Source organism: Lates calcarifer, linkage group LG4, assembly GCF_001640805.2.
Source record: "Lates calcarifer isolate ASB-BC8 linkage group LG4, TLL_Latcal_v3, whole genome shotgun sequence".
Lineage (NCBI taxonomy): Eukaryota > Metazoa > Chordata > Actinopteri > Centropomidae > Lates > Lates calcarifer.
Genome location: NC_066836.1, coordinates 12,183,074 through 12,199,968, shown reverse-complemented (window position 1 = coordinate 12,199,968; position 16,895 = coordinate 12,183,074). Strand labels below are relative to the sequence as shown.

At 41.8% G+C, this 16,895-nt stretch overlaps 1 protein-coding gene across 10 annotated transcripts in view; it reads left to right on the top strand.

Moving 5' to 3' along the window:
- kmt2cb (lysine (K)-specific methyltransferase 2Cb) overlaps positions 1 to 16,895 on the top strand; it is a 61,305-nt gene that overhangs the window by 29,167 nt on the left and 15,243 nt on the right. For 7 of the 10 annotated variants that reach the window (XM_018676586.2, XM_051070007.1, XM_051070011.1 and 4 more), the window contains 22 exons: positions 650 to 766; positions 1,125 to 1,229; positions 2,175 to 2,279; positions 2,387 to 2,568; positions 2,998 to 3,162; positions 3,273 to 3,379; positions 3,534 to 3,605; positions 3,751 to 3,963; positions 5,183 to 5,302; positions 5,585 to 5,710; positions 5,862 to 5,992; positions 7,090 to 7,282; positions 9,387 to 9,479; positions 9,778 to 9,825; positions 10,933 to 11,073; positions 11,162 to 11,194; positions 11,319 to 11,468; positions 11,557 to 11,698; positions 11,814 to 12,043; positions 12,277 to 12,350; positions 13,598 to 13,795; positions 14,027 to 16,018. In XM_018676586.2, coding sequence (XP_018532102.1) covers positions 650 to 766; positions 1,125 to 1,229; positions 2,175 to 2,279; positions 2,387 to 2,568; positions 2,998 to 3,162; positions 3,273 to 3,379; positions 3,534 to 3,605; positions 3,751 to 3,963; positions 5,183 to 5,302; positions 5,585 to 5,710; positions 5,862 to 5,992; positions 7,090 to 7,282; positions 9,387 to 9,479; positions 9,778 to 9,825; positions 10,933 to 11,073; positions 11,162 to 11,194; positions 11,319 to 11,468; positions 11,557 to 11,698; positions 11,814 to 12,043; positions 12,277 to 12,350; positions 13,598 to 13,795; positions 14,027 to 16,018 — 4,737 coding nt within the window. The remainder of the gene's footprint in view (positions 1 to 649; positions 767 to 1,124; positions 1,230 to 2,174; positions 2,280 to 2,386; positions 2,569 to 2,997; positions 3,163 to 3,272; positions 3,380 to 3,533; positions 3,606 to 3,750; positions 3,964 to 5,182; positions 5,303 to 5,584; positions 5,711 to 5,861; positions 5,993 to 7,089; positions 7,283 to 9,386; positions 9,480 to 9,777; positions 9,826 to 10,932; positions 11,074 to 11,161; positions 11,195 to 11,318; positions 11,469 to 11,556; positions 11,699 to 11,813; positions 12,044 to 12,276; positions 12,351 to 13,597; positions 13,796 to 14,026; positions 16,019 to 16,895) is intronic. The other 3 variants (XM_051070010.1, XM_051070008.1, XM_051070012.1) reach the window with 3 other exon arrangements.

The window sequence follows — 16,895 nt, the reverse complement described above, 5'->3', positions numbered from 1 at the left end:
GCAAGACTTAAGTTTGACAGTCATGATTAGGCAGAGGCCTCCTGTCGAAACTGTGCCACAGGCACAGTGGAACTCGCATTGCTAGAACAACAGCTGAGAGGCTTTCTCTCAACTCTATCATTTGCTGGCTGTCTGGCAGAAATTGTAGTGTATCTCTCAAATAACAGTTATTTCCATGAACTATCAAAATGTTGAGAATCTGTTTGATTGTTTTTTTTTCTTGTTCTTCAAATGTTACAGATGTCTGTTTTACCTATTTTTAAAATTAACAGTTCTTTTCATAGCACTGCTGGAATAAATACTTGAACGTATTAAGTAAATCACTTATCGTGCAGGCTGCACTTACAGTAGCAGCTTACATCCATACAAACAACACCACAGAATGACATTACCTTTCTACAACTGAATAAACAGTGCTTCTCCTGTCTTGCACTTTGTACAGTCAAGAAGATATATAGTCCTAAAAGCTCAAGGTGGGAGTGGTGAGATCCACTAGGCAAACTGTGACTTGAACGGTTCATCATGTACGAGAGCGAAACAAACTTTTGCAAACAGCTGAAGCTTTAGTTTGTCAGATGAGGAGGGGTCATTGTCAGGTCTGACTTTTTTTTTTTTTTTTTTTCCCCTTCCCCCATCTTGCTCTCAACAGGGTCGAGGTTCGGGCTTCCCTGGGAGGAGGAGGCCCAGAGGGGCTGGTCTGTCAGGTAGAGCTGGACGTGGCAGGGCCAGAGGCAAGAATGGAGTGAGTCCCAGCATTAACCCTGGGGTATGTGCTGTCAGCTGGATGATGTCTTTAGCAAATATTGTACTATATGCAAGTCAATGTTAGTTTTCCCTCTAGCTAAAAACATGGATGATATAGCATAAACAGCATTAATGTTAATGACAGAGAAAACTACTAGTCTCATTTTATGGTAAAGGTTGCTAATTTCCTGAGGGCCAGTTCCTCAGTATCTCCAAAAATTGATGCAGTTGTGAGATAGTGATAGCTGATAGGAACTATTATGTGTATAGTATGTATGTCCTAGTTAGTCATTAACTTTCTAGTGAGAAAACATGATACTGTTTATTCCATTACTTAATGTTGTGTTTGCTTATTTTGTGTATTCCTTCCTGATATGCAGGTCACCACAATAGAAACACCATATCCAGTCAAGGAGGAAGAGGAGAATGCCATGCATAACACAGTGGTCATATTTTCCAGCAATGACAGTTTCACCCTAAAACAGGTGTTTTTCTTTTTTTATTCTTAAACGTGTGCTGCTGATGTATCTCATTTAAAATCCTGATCGACACATTTCTCCATTCACTCAGATAGCCTGAAATTAAATCTGTGCTTAAAGACCTCTCCCACTGGAGATCGTTAATTCCTGTGGAGATACTGCCAACTGCCTGCAGAAATTCAGTGGATTATATAACACAGGATCATATTGAAATTTCATTATTTTCTACCTTCTGCCTTCAAAGTAACGCTCCTGTATGCAATTTAATTCTGTAAATGATAAGTGTCAAATGACCACTGTCAGATATTGATCAAGGTTTTAGACACAGCAGTAACTGTGAAGTTAACAGTGTTGGACAGTAATTCAGAGGTTTAAAATCTTGTGTTGTTTTATATATAATGTTCATGTAAGGTGGTTAAGCAGTTAAACAGTACAGCTGAGTTACTGCTTATCAAGACACCTGCCCTGCTCAAAAAGACTTACTTCTGGCTCTCAGTGCACACAATTATCCTGGTCCAAAAGAAAGCTCTTAAAAGGCCACTGTTTCCAATAGCATCTTGTGTTCCTTAAACCTTGCATTTTAAGATGCTTTTATGCACATTAATATTTGAGGATATAGGAAAACTGCACTCTTTGTATTTCTCCAGCAGAGTTAGGGTGAAGCATTTTCTTTCCCTCAGCTTTTATGATAGCACCAACATAGACAGTGACCTTTTACTTATAGTGCCAGTGACAGTAAATAAATGTGCAGAACATATTGATACCCATGTGATAGGGTGGAGTGAAGTTTTTTTTCTTATATACAAGCTGAAACTTAAGGCAGCTGACTAGTTTCTTTGTTTCTGAGCACAGGAAATAAAATTATTTCAACTAGAAAATCAGAATAGCAAAACTGGGACTCTAACTGCCTTGGTGAGACGAGGTAACTCACAATGTCTTTTTTCGTTTTAGGATATGTGTGTGGTATGTGGGAGTTTTGGCCTTGGTGCAGAGGGCCGTCTTCTTGCCTGTGCTCAGTGTGGCCAGTGCTACCATCCATTCTGTGTCGGCATAAAGGTACTATTGAGTTCGTACAACACATTCAGTTTATAAGAGTACATAATAGAAATGGCATCCTTTCAAACATGGACCTACTGATAAATGTCTAATTTTTGCTTTCACAGATCACCAAGGTTGTGCTGAGTAAAGGCTGGCGCTGTCTGGAGTGTACAGTGTGCGAGGCCTGCGGCCAGGCCACAGATCCTGGCCGCTTGCTGCTGTGTGACGACTGTGACATCAGCTATCACACCTACTGCCTGGACCCTCCACTGCAGAATGTTCCCAAGGACAGCTGGAAGTGTAAATGGTGAGTGACCCAGTAATCATCTCACCCAGATTTGCTTCAAACAGGCAATGCTTACAATGCCAATTACAATGCTTAATTACAATTGAATTTATGTGAAGTTTACAACAAGAATGAAACAAGTACACATTATTGAGCATTGCTCTCCCTGTTCCATATTAATAAATTCTTTCTTAGCCATCTCAGTTTTAAAATCAGCCCAAGAAAATCTGTTTTAAACAAGACAGGTTGATACTTCCAAATATTTTTATGGAGAAGGGATGACACAGTTAAAATTCTTCTAAAAATTAAAATAGCAAGGGAAATTATTTTGTCTTTGCAGAGTGTTGACTGTGTAGTGAGTAGGCTGGATTTTTGTGGCTCAGTTAATCTGCGTTATCCTCTTTGAAGTAACCTGGGTTGAATGACCTCTGTCCGCCGTGTCTCCTGTAGGTGCGTGTCCTGCACCCAGTGTGGCGCCACCACGCCAGGCTTAAGGTGTGACTGGCAGAATAATTACACCCAGTGTGCCCCCTGTGCCAGCGTTCCAACATGCCCCATCTGCCTGGTGGACTACAGCGAAGGCACCATCGTTGTGCAGTGCCGCCAGTGTGACAGGTGAGCAGCGTTTCTAGAAAACCTGTCAGCTCAAGAGGATCTGCCTCATACCAAATATTTTGAACATATTTAGCTCTTATCCAAACTTTCTCTTCTCCCTCTATCTGTAGATGGTTTCATGCCTCTTGTCAGGGTCTCCACTCAGAGGAAGATGTAGAGAAAGCTGCAGACAGCAGTTTCGACTGCACAATGTGCCGAGCTTTCAAGACCACTAAAGGTGGGAGCACAATGATTCTTCTAAACGTTTTTTTTCTCCTCACAGTCATTTTACGCATGCAATTGCTGTAGTGAATAGACTCAACCATGACATTTGATCCTCCTGTTACTGCAATTTGTTTTTAATCGTTTTTCTGTGCCATATGCTCTTGCAGTTGTGACCAAGGCCAGAGATGCCATTGAGCCTGTAGTCATGACGCAGGTTGTCACAAAGGCTAAAGAAATTGGTAAGTTCACAGCTGAAAAACTGAACTGAAATTATATAAGTAAAAACCTCAACATTTATTCCTTTCTGCACAGTAGTAATTTTACTTTAATTTATATAGTATATACTGATTTGAGTTTTCTTTTTTCCTTTTTTTGCCTTTTCAGATCTGTCAAGGACCTACACCCAGGACGGTGTTTGTTTGACAGAGTCAGGGCTATGCCAGCTCCAGAGCTTGTCTGCTACAGCGTCACGGCGCAGGAAACCCAAGCCAAAGCTGAAGCTAAAAATCATTAACCAGAACAGTGTGGCAGTGCTTCAAGCTCCCATGGACCCTCTCTCAGAACACTCACGTGATGAAGACATGGAGGACAACAGAGGTACTTGTCTTCTCACACAAGCTTCTTCTTTCATCTCAAGTCTGTTTATCAGAGACTTTCAGTAGAGCAGCAACTTGAACTATCAATACTGTCTTTTTTTCAATTTTTCCAGCTGGCTGGATGTTTTTTTTTTTTTTTTTTCCATCTCATTTTGATGTTTTTCAATGCTATACAGCTGCACAGTTCACACTTAAAATTACTAACAGCTGATGCAGTTTGACAATTAGCTCTACATTAACAGAATGAAGCCTTCATCACATATCTCTTTTGATGTTGTAAATACACTCACTTAACAATTTATTAGATACACCCAGCTAAAACTAATGCAGTCTAACCACAACAGTCCTATGTTGTTTTAAATCCTTCCCTCATGAAGGTTATGATGTTAAGGTTTTATAAGATTGTTACAGATAGGTGTCAATTGCAGTTGCATCATAATTTTGACTACTACTCTCATTAATATAAATGGTATGGACAAAATAATAAAAACACTTGTCCATATAACACAATACAAATCAAAAGCACCACAAACTGCAGCTTCCAAAATGACTATTAAGTTGAATCAATGCTTCTCTAAAACAACAACATTAACCTTCATGAAGAGAGGATTTATTGCAGGCTGCACTAGGTGTATTTAATAAACTGCCAGGTGGGTATATTGTCATATGGTGTCTTGTATAATATCCATGGAGAAAAAAAAAATGTAATGGTAAAAAGATTTGGACAGCACCTCTCCCATGGACACAATATTGAAGAGTAAACTGTGAATCTGCTCATGTGCTGATGCTGGCCATGAGTGTGAATATCATCAAAATGCTAGCTGTTGATAGTGTTTTTGTTTGATATAAGAATTAAAACTGGGCTGAGCTGTATATAAACAATGCTCCTCATTTAAAAGAAAATGCCATAATTTGCATGGAATGCTACTAATAATAGAATTTGCTTACCCCATATTTACCCTTTTCAAAATCACCTTTCTCTAAGTCAGTGACAAAATAATGTAGCTTGCCATTTAAAAAAGAAAAGAGCATGAAACAACCCCTCTGGGAATGAAGGTCCTTCGTAATGGAACTGGTGAAGTTAATTTCAATCAGGCTAATGTCCTGCCTCTGAGTGGAGTTCAGATAGAGCTGACCCTGGTGCTGTGTCGAGGGGCCTGGCCGGGGTGTTCTCTGCTGCAGGGCTGTCACTCATCATCAATGCTCTCTCCCTCTCGCAGAGGCGGAGCTCATAGATTGTGAGGGGAAGTCTGACTCAAGCCTGGAGCGAGAGCCAGCAGAAGACGACTCCAAGGGGGCCGACGGCGGCAAGAAGAGGAAGAGGAAACCGTACCGACCGGGTAGGGCACCTGATTGAAGGAGACAGCTCCTCTGAAGCGTAAAATGGTGCAGTACATGCCCGACGTTGTAGTTCTAGCAAAGCACTGCCATCTTGCTTTGGGCCTCTGATGTACAGAGGTCTCTATCTAGAGTTTCTGAATGCTCATGCTGAAAGCAATGGGCAATTAATTGAACCAGTGAAAACTCAATATACTTCCAATTATATCACCTCTGTAATATCAAAATGGTATTTTTATCGGTATGTTTATTGATTAATTAAATTTCAAATTGCTTCTTAAAAGGAATTGGTGGATTCATGGTCCGTCAGAGGAGCCGTCCAGGCCAAGGTCCAGGCAAGGCCAAACGATCCCTCTGCAGAAAGGATTCCTCTGGCTCTGTGTCAGAGAATCCTGTTGGAAAAGATGAGGGTCTGTACACTAATAATAAACACAAACATCTGCATTACAGTGGACTATCCCCTGATCTGTCGGTTTATGTTTTAATGTCATAATAACAGCTTTAAGATACAACATGTCTAGCTGAACTTATTCTGAGTTTTTTTCTTTTTCTTTGTTGCAGGATGGACTGAGCCTCTGCCTGATACCCCTGTGGATGAGGCGCCCCCTGGACCAGAGGTCCCAGAAAAAATAAAGAAACGTTACCGAAAGAAGAAAACCAAACTGGAGGAGGCCTTTCCCACCTATTTGCAGGTCTGTCACTTTTGATAGCAGAATTGCTATTTGACATGACAAGTAACATAATCATCTGTATAAATATAGTAGGGATATAATAAGATATCAATGTATGATATATAACCTTAAAGTGTAAACTGCTGTATTGTAAGTCTGATAACTGTGTACACAAGAATCAACTCTGTTCATTTTGCCAACACAGGTGCTACCTTTTTCTCATGGTGGATGTTTCATCTTCAACATTACATAATCTAAAAGGCAACAAACAGCATTGCATTTGTTAAAAGTTGATTGCAAATCTATTTTTGTTTTATTGTTATGCAAGCCTGGCATTCACATGCACAGATTGTCTGGTCTTGTCACGCCATATCTTCATAAAATGCATTTTATCTCACCCTTGGGAAGGTTGGGAACCAAAGCACATTGCCTGGAAACCACTTACAGAACTTTGGTGCACGGTGCCCCTTCTGTTAGCTTTTTTGAAAGAGGAACAGCCTAAAGGAGCTCACAGTAGAGGATACTCATCTCTGATCATGCTCTTTAAATGGCTCCTGTCTGGGTTGTGAATTGACATGAAAGTTTAACAGGAGATTACTTCGAGACTCCTTGTCTCTAGCCAGCATCTCAGTGTCACCTTGTGTTGGCCAAAACATAGATATGTGATGTGCATTAAGCCACTGACAGCTGTCAGTGCTGCTCTTTATCCCACCACAGTAGGGGAAAGGGGGAGGATGTTCAATCTAACCTAAAGGTCCAACACAGTGAAGCACATTTCATTAATTATTGAGATACCAACACGTTGGGCTTTTAATGTCTTGTTGCAGCAGGGAGCTGCAGCTACATGTCGCTGAGGATAGTAGATGACTTGTGGGTATGAGTGGTTGGGGGAAGTAGGTGCTGACAAAAGTGAGGTCAGCACCAACATGACTGTTAGTTTCAGAGCCTCTCTGTTTCACTTTGGTCAGTTCTCACGGGCCTTCAATGTGTGCTGAATAATTTCTGTGTGACATGGCGATGTGTTTCCCATGACTGATGTCGAGAAAGGTAAACTGAGAGTTGTTGGAGGAAAGTGTTGCCACAGAGAAGTGACCAGGGCTTTGTGTTGTCATGTTCAGGAGGCGTTCTTTGGAAAGGACCTGCTGGACAAAAGCAAGCAGAGCAGGCAGCAGGGGGTTGAATCAGGCTTACTTGAAGAAGGGCAGGGCCAAGTGGAGAGGAAGCATCCCACCACCAGCTTCCTGGACCCTTCTTCAGACCCTCTGCTCAGCGCCTCAGCAACATCCCTTCCTACCAGACCCACAGCAGCACGTACGTATACACATCACTTTGCTATGCCAGTACAAGGCATGTAATGACTCATTGATTCACAGCAATGCCTTTGGCTAAATATTAGATTTGACCAACTAACTGAGAACAGCTTGAATCAGACCAGTGCTGGAAGGGAATCGATACAGGTGTTGGAAAAGCCAGACACAACAGGGGAATCTTGTGTTTATCTTTATTTTGGTGCCTAGCATTGTCTTTTATTCCACATATTTTTCTCCCTCATCATCACCCAATGAGACTATTAACCCTTTTCATACATGAGTAAATGGGTATGACGCAGGTCCACCGAGCACATGTTCAAATTGCATTTCAGCCATTTATACAAGACACAGTTTCCGAGGTTAATCAGCGTGACTCAAGTCTGCAAATGCAGTTCCATTCACATCACTGCTAAACCATCACTGTTTCGGTTTGAGTTTTCTTCGCAAGCTCGCTCTGTCTCGCTTGCCCACTCACTGCCCACTGTCTCTTGCTCCCACAAGTTTTCTCTGAGGTTTACATGAAATGTTACATACCCCTTGTACCAACCTGAATGAATGGTGAACACAAACAGTGGTTTAACATGTTTATTATTTTGCTGAATGTGATTGTTCCCTGTTTGCAGCACAGCTTCAGCCATACCCCTTGTCACTGTTTGATCAGCAGTTGATCAAGATGAGATTCCACATTATATCTGCCACCTGTATTTATTCATGCAGATTTCCACATCACCAAATGGCATGCAGCCACTGCCATCAAAGTGTTTGTTAACCCAACACTCACTAACATCTATTCGCAGTCAAAAAGTTTATTACTGAAACCAATGCTTAATTACTAGAAAAGTATTAAAAATTTACTGATTATTACTTTAAGTTTCCTTATTGCAACAGCTGGCTAAACTGCAGTAGAAGTAAAGTGGGAAGGTCTTGTGCGTGAATTGCATCCTGTTACATGGAATTGCATCACACAGTGTGGTACATATCAAATCAGTGTCAGCTGAATAGGGATAGGGTCCAATATCTGGTTCTGTTTTTGGTCTTATTCCAAGTTGCTAAAATACCCAAACTTGTTAAACTAAAAAAGTCAAACAAGCCTGAACCATATCACATCTTTCATCTCTTCAGTTTTTTAGTATTGGAAAAGATCAAACTTCTGAAATTTAAAAAAAACAAAAACCTCTACACACCTGAATGAGTGGCAGATGTGTTGAAAGGGCAGGGCGACATGAAACTCTCATGTGAAAGCACTGAAGTAGTTGTTTAGCAAGGGAGCACATTAAAAATCTGACAACACTTGAACTTGACTTATGAATAATCTTTGAATTTTTGCTCTTAATATCAAGTTAGTAAAACAGTTCACCATGATAGAGAGGACAGACGTTTATTTAATAGAGATCCTTTCTCCCACTCAAAGCTGAATATTTTGATTGTGAACATAGAGAAAGGGAATATAAGTGCATTACCATTGACAAGTGGCCAGATTTTCATTATCAGACTTGGAAAAGCTCTGGTTTTGCACTTCTCAAATACTCTTTGACATTGATGACCTTCTGACAACTTTTCACTTTAACTCTTTTTTTTTTCTGTTTGTGCTATAAAGAAAATGGACCATTCTTCAGAGGAAAGATTTTGTGAAACAAAAATGGTTGTGAGAGAATAAACATAAAAAGAATATTTGCTATTATTCTTTTCACAATATGAAGTGAGGCAAACCTTGAGGCCAAAGAACCCACAGTTACCTAATAAAAAGGCTAGAACAACCGTATTGACCGAATCCATGATGATTCAGATGGAGAAGAGTGCTGTCCTTGTTTTGATACTTTGGTTTTGTGGTATTACAGGTCATATCCTCAGCCGAGTCACTTTAATCAGTTAAATGATACTCTTGGAAGACATGTCAGTTCTCTCAGGGGCCACTCTGTTACTGTTGTTTACATACTGTGCAGTTTCTTCTCTTGTTTAACCCAGACCAAATTCTACATGTGGCATCCAAAGAAATGGTTCCAAATCACACACTCATGTTCGTTCAACATCACCATCAATTATGATTTGTGACCGTTTGGTTTTCTTTCTTTTTTTGTTTCTTCCTTTTTTTCCCCCATCTACAGAGACGTCTGAGGAACCATTAGTTGATCTATCTGATGTTCTGAACACTGATGCAGACATCTTGGGAATGCTCGGAAAGCCAAGCAATGACTCTGGTGCGTCATATATCTCACAGGCAGTCACAGCACTAAGAATTTATTAATAGTCACCTAGCCATAGGTTATTAAAAAAAAAAAAAACATTTTCCTCCCAGTGCAGAAATTTCCTCAGACAGCAAGTTTATTTTGCTTTCACCACTTACAGATTTTTTTTTTTAATGTCACATTCTTTACCAATACTTTTTTGTTCATCTTTGATTTTATCTTTGGTTTGTTTGCATTGTCTGAAGCGTGTTGTGCTTGTTCTGTCTTCACTATTTTTTCACTCATTTTATCTGGTTTTGGGTTCTTGTAGGTCTTGATTTTTGCCCCTTCCAGGTTGACAGCTCACCTCCTCCTTTTGGTAAGGGTGCTATGGCCTACTAATCCCTTGCTTTACTGCATTCTTCCTCTCTTACAGTGTGTGTCTCTATTTTGGGTGTGCATGTATTTTAGCAGCTTCACACTTTTGCTTTCCTCGACCATTTCAGATTGTTTTTAACACTCATAAAACTGCTTAGTGCTTACCTAACCCAGTGCACAGTATTCACTCGGATGCGTATGGTGTGTCAGTCTTTTGTTTGTGAGCCTCCTAAGCCCTCTCACAGCTGTGACATTTATAAAATAAATAAGAGAACACATTCATAGTTGCCTAATCAAACATCTTCAAGATAGCAAAGAAACAAATTAACAACGTCATCCTGGTATTCAAGAAATGAGCAGCTTAGAACCAAGCAATTTAGAGAACAAGAAGCCTTGGTGAATGTCCTTCCAGTCACTGAAGATGGAGAAAGTCTTGGCTGGATGACAAAAAGCACTGCAGTACATGTCCTTGATGTATATATATTTTTTTTTTTTGTAAAAAAGTAATATGGTCATCTTAAGTGCCCTAAAGGGTGATATAAATTACTTCTAATACTGATTTTGCCAACTAATGGTTGCAACCATCCTCAAGTTGGTAGAAAGTTTTGTATAAAACAAAGTATGGAAGAAATGGAAAGTATAGAGTAGGAAGAGTATTTGCATTGATAGTTATGCTGTGTAATACAGCAAACTTGACAACTTCTGACATAAGTCAATTTGATAGCAATGCCTGACTTCCTTTTTCAAAAAGATAAAGAGGTATTTAGTTCAAAAGACCAATGTAACTGATGGGTCAAAGCAATATTTTCCCCCACAAACCTTCAAGTGTTTGTGTATCTTTATTGAGAATTAGTATGACCTGTCTGTCTCTTCACAGTTCTCAAAACACTCCTTTTAAACAACACGGGAACCCCAAGGAGCTGTAATCATATACTGTCAGTCTTGATTGCATTCCACAGGCTGTTAAGACAATAAACATGTTCTCACTTCAAGTCTATATTTATGATCACGTTCTTGGTTGGGTATTTTGTTGGTTGATTTGTGTGTATGTGTGTGTGTTCTTGCATGTTATGATTTGTTTTTGTATGTCCTGTGTGTGTTTCCACAGCTGGTCTGGACATCGGGCCCCTGGCAGACAGTTCCCCAATGGCGCCCCAGTCTCAGGCTGGCCGGAGGACACCTCGAACCCTCCCAGAGGAACCTCTGGACGGTATTCTCAGCCCAGAGCTAGACAAGATGGTCACTGATGGTCAGTGTTGGAGACCAGACATCCAGACACTTTCAGTTGTTGTTTCAGTTGTAATGATCTTTTCTGATTTATTTTTTCCTTGTTTCAGAATCAATTCTCAGCAAACTTTACAAAATTCCAGGTTTGTAATTTCATTCTTTTTGTAAAACTGTAAATTCTGATCCAGTGTTGTTTCACACTTATTAATATGACTGTGAACCCCCTTATTAACATGCACAACATTGTGCTGTCATGCTCTGTTACAGAGCTGGAGGGTAAGGACGTAGAGGATCTCTTCACAGCAGTCCTTAGCCCCAGCATGAGCCAACCACCTCCACCACCACAGGTGCCTCACCCCCAGGGTCCAGGGCCCCTCCCTGCCACACCTGGCACAAGCATGCCTCATCCCAACCCAGGTACATCATTAATCACCTTGTCAGACATACAGCACTTGACTCTGTTTTTTGAAAATCCTAATTCACCTCTTAAAAATCACATGTGCAGGGAATCCCATGTTTCCACGGATGCCAATGATCAATGGTATGATGGGACCAAACCAACGTTTCCCCACTAATCCAGGAGCAGGGCCCTGCATCCCAGAAAATTTCTCTCCCCTTAACCGTATGCCTTTCACTGACAATCCAAGGTAATGCTTTTCTGTTAGACTATTTTAAGACTGGCATTTCTTTCTTGTTTTTCTTTCAGCGAAACCAGACCTTAATGATCTCATGACCTCTTTTCCTTTGTTGTTCCGGGTATAGAAAGTTTAATCAGATGCCTAGAGAGGCAGTTGGTCCATGGCCCTCCCCTGCCCATGGCCCTGGCCCCACACCTCCTGGATCTCTACCTGAGGGGGAGACTGAAGCCATGTCAAATGCCCAAAGGAGTACACTCAAGTGGGAGAAGGAGGAGACACTAGGAGAGCTAGCCACTGTGGCGCCTGTCCTGTATACCAATGTCAATTTCCCCAACCTCAAAGAAGAATACCCAGGTTGGTATATGGCTCTAAAGCTTTAATGCATTTTCTCCCTTTGTCTGTGTTTTTTGATTGTCTCTGATTAGTTTGTGATTTGTTTGTGATGCCATTGTTGTTATCTACTCATCTACTTATCTCTTCTCTGCGTTGTTTGGGAGTACCCACTGCACTATCTCAGTTCAAGAAAATACCTTGTATGCTTTCTGAGATGGTTGGCATGACAGCTCCTCCTCTTATTCTTTCAACAGACTGGTCTACAAGAGTAAAGCAAATCGCAAAACTTTGGAGGAAAGCTAGTTCACAAGACAGGGCCCCATATGTGGTAAGATCAATCATTCTGTTGAAATTGCCAGTTTTTTCCAACTATCTAACTTTGAATTGTTCCTGACATCAAACTATCACTACTAGTTGCATTGACATTAGTATTCAAAAGGCAGACTTCTGTATCACATCTGGCCTCTTGCCTCTTGCCAATGCATTTTGAAATCCGGCCATTCACAGATGAACTAATTAACATAGGAAGCCCTGCTCAGTGTTAGAACTCACTATGGCCTCAGTAATTAAGTTCACTAGAGGTAATTTTATCTGGCAGAGGCCATTTTCAAAGACCTGGACTTGATTAAAAAATGCACCCTGCATTAGTGATTTTTAAGGATATTTTACCACCACCAGGTGGCAATTCTCTTTCATAGCTTTTTCTTTTGATATCCCACTTAAACATTGCAGTCATTATCTGGCAACTATTGAGACACCTGATTTAGAGTAACAAGATGACCTTCATCCTCTGTGCCACATACAGTACAAAGAGGGTACTGGCTATGCAACCAAATGACTCCCCTCAAACAAAAATGTTATATTCAACATCCATGGGACCATAGCGTTCTGTATCCAGCCATGCCCCTGTTATAGGTTAGCAAACCATGCTAACATCAGTGATGGAGCCACGCTGTCAGTGAATCAGAAGTTAGTGAAGAAGTGAAGTGTCAGCTGTTTAGGAACAACACCTCCATCCCAGATTAAACCCCTGTTGCTGGACCACATACCACAAGCCTGGATATGGTGATCTTTTTGTGGATGTGGTAGCTTTCCAACATCCAATGTCGTGTTTGCCAATATAGTGATGTTCACAAACAGCCAATCATTTTGATGACTTCCTGTATCCTGTTTTGGGTTGTATCTGTTTAGGTTATGTTGGTGCTGATGCTGGTTGATCCTTGATCTTACTTATCAGGTTGTTTCAAGCATAAAGTACGCTTTTGTCTAGTTGGAGCTAAACTGGAAGTCATCTTTTGATAAGACCTCGCCTGTCAAAACTAACGTCCCCGCGTATCATAGTGAGATATGGAAGCGAATGCTATGAAAGAGAATTTAATGTTACATACACACCAGTTTTTGTAGTTCTATGAGTGAAATTTCTCCAGTGTCACATTTGTTAGAGAATCAGTGCTGCACAGGTAACTTCTTTTAACTGTGGTCTTGTGTTTATTAAGTATTTATTAATTAGTATTTATATAAGTATTTATGTCTAATATGTTTTTGTTTTGCAATTGTGATTGATTTGCTGTTTAGCAAAAGGCAAGAGATAACCGAGCAGCCCTGCGCATCAACAAAGTCCAGATGTCGAATGAGACGGTGAAGAGGCATCATCCACAGCAACAGCCCCCTGAGGTGTTTGATCCCAACATACCACTAGACACAGAACTGCTGTTTAAAGACCCTTTGAAACCAAAAGAGTCAGAGCATGAACAAGAGTGGAAGTTTAGACAGGTAAGAGTGTATGCAATGAAGTCAGGGAATGCAGCGGCAGGTCCACTTTATATTAAGACAGCTAAGAAGTGGTGGTTTAGTAAAGCTCCCTAAACAACTTCACTGTCCTCCACATTAACCCTGATGACATTGGTGGTTAGTAGGTCCAGTTCATTTTTGGCATGAGACTGATATTTGCTGCATCCCTTTTGATGTCTAATTCCACTTTTCTTTTCTGTGCCCTTCCAACAGCAAATGAGGCAGAAAAGCAAACAGCAAGCCAAGATTGAAGCCACACAGAAACTGGAGCAAGTTAAGAACGAGCAACTGCAGCAACAGCAGCAGCAACAACAGCAGCAGACCAACAGTCAGTCAGAGGGAGATGGCAACACCAGTGGGAACCAGAGCCCAGCCTCCCAGCCCAGCAACGGCAGCATGTCCCCCATGCAGCAGCTCAACTCTAAAGACACCTTTGCCAGGCCACAGCTACCAGGGACGCCTACTTCAGGTCCCCCAGAGGATGTGTTCTTGAGACCCCCTCCTCCCCCTCCATCTGGTCCTTCCTCCCAACCCCAGTCCCCACAGGTATTCTCACCAGGTTCATCTGGTTCCAGACCCTCTTCTCCATGGGATCCATATGCCAAGATGGTTGGGACCCCAAGACCACCAACTCTCGGGCCAAACTCATGTCGCAGAATGGCGGTGGAATCTGGTAAATCGCCCACTTCCTTGATGGAGCAGCAGGACAGAGGTCGGCCCTCTCCCGCTCATGAATCCTTTGGCTCTCCAACATCCATGAGCAGTGATCCTTATGCCAAACCTCCTGACACCCCAAGGCCAACTGGGGATATGGACCCCTTTTTGAAGCCCATGGGTCCGCCCAGGGCTAGTCAGGCTGCTCAGGGAAGACCCCCAATGGGTTCTCCAGGCAGAGACCCATACTCAAGGCCCATGATAAGAAACGAGGCCTATCAGCGCATGGCTCAGAACAGGATGATTTTGTCTGACCCTTACTCAAGGCCTTTACTAACACCAATCCCCGGAAGTAATGAGTCTGGCTCGGTCCCTCTGTTCAAAACACCTATGCCCCCTCCTCAGGCTCAGGACCCCTTCAGCAGACCAGGTCAACATCCCCCTGACAGGTTCTCCCAGAATCAGCAAAATGACCCCTATGCTCAGCCTCCACATACCCCAAGACCATCTGGGAATGACAGCTTCACCAGTCCTCCTAGAATTGGCCAGCATCACTCTCAGGGGCACTCATTTGCTCAACCGGGACCAATGACTCAGATGTCTAGAAATCCGTATGCTCATGCACCTTCCACTCCAAGGCCTGACCATTTTACATATGACCCCTTTGCCCAGCCCTCTGGTCCAAACAAGCCAGCTACTGACCCTTTCTCTCAGTCTACAGTTAACCAACGATCCATGAACGATCCTGGTGCTCAACCTCGTCCGTTTTTTGAACCCTATGCACGACCTCCCGGCACCCCACGTCCACATGACAACTATGGTCAGCCATCAAACACCCCCAGCCCATCCTCAGATCCTTATTCACAGGCTCCTGCTACTCCACGCCCCAGTGGGATGAACCAGTTCGCTCATCAGTCGCACCCTGGACAGAGGATGTCACCTTCCCACTCAGTGGACCCTTATGCTCAGCCACCGGGTACTCCACGGCCCTCGGCAGGAGAAAGGTTTTCCAAGTCACCAGGCAGCCAGAGGGGGTCATTGGAACCATTTACTAGTACTCCAGGGCCATCAAGGCCAGGTAGTAGTGACATGTTTTCTCAGCCTGGGGCCCCAAGACCAATGCTTAATGACCCTTACGCCCAACCTCCAGGGACCCCACGGCCTGGTCCTGATGGGCTCAACAGACAAGGGCCAAGGCCAGGACCAATGGCAAGCCAGGACCCTTTCCCCCCACCCCAAGGCAGGCTACAAGAGCCCTTCCCTCATCCAGGCTCACAAACACCAAAGCACCCAAGTGTGTCTGAAGATGGATTTACTCAGTCACCCTCCAGACGGCCCAGTCAGACACCTGTCCATGACCCATTTGAACAAGCTCCCATGACCCCTCGTCCACAGTCAGAGAAAATGGAAATGAAAGATCAGTCAGGTGTGGGTAACAATGGAGCTGTCCCTCAAGACCCAGGACAACTGTCTAACAACCCACAGATGCCTGGTGTGTCTGCTGACGCTCAGGGTGTTGCTCTCGCTGAGAGTGAGGAAAGACTCAGACAGGTACATGAATATTGTTGTTTATTTTATATTCTTTAATAAGTCTTTTCATTCATACATGACTATTGAAATGTTATGTTTGCACTGGTGTTTCATTTTTTATGTAAATTCTAATATTTATCTTTTATTTATGTAGTTTAGTCCTTGTTCTTGTAAATAATCTGTTAGTGTTGTAATAATGTACTCGCCAAGAACTTAAGAGATGTTTATTTTCGTACATGCTTACTAAAGTAAGCAGTCAGATGAACACACAGGTTGTAAACAAAGCCCCATTTTATCTATACAGCCTTTATTTGGAAGTGAAACCAGAAATGAACATGGCTGAAAGATTTGGTAATTTTATATTTGCTTTTATTTTCTTTTCCAAATAAATATAGTAAAACTGGGGGTTTGGTAACAACCTGTCTGATTATCTGATCAGGACTTTTATTTAGTTTGATTTGGCTTTTTTCTGTCATAGAGCACACACACTCATCCAAATATTAACAAAATGAAAACAAACAACTCAGACACAGATTCAACCCAGTGTGAAACATGGGCACACAAAGCACAAAAGTAAACACATATATATATATATATATATATATATATATATATATATATATATATATATATATATATATATATAACAAACTTGCCCTGTTTACTCCATTCTCTGATTTCAACACATCCTTGGATTTGAGCAATTTTTGTGAGTAAAATGGTTTTATATCAGGTAGATCACCTCTACTTCAGTTCATTGTATCTTCGTCATTATTGTCTGCTACATCAGAACATATAGGAATAGATATAGGAAGTGAAAACTTTATGTGCATTTGCAAAATTGAAAGTATGCATTAGCAGTTAATGGAAAAAAGGGACCTTTGCCTTGGATTGCTGC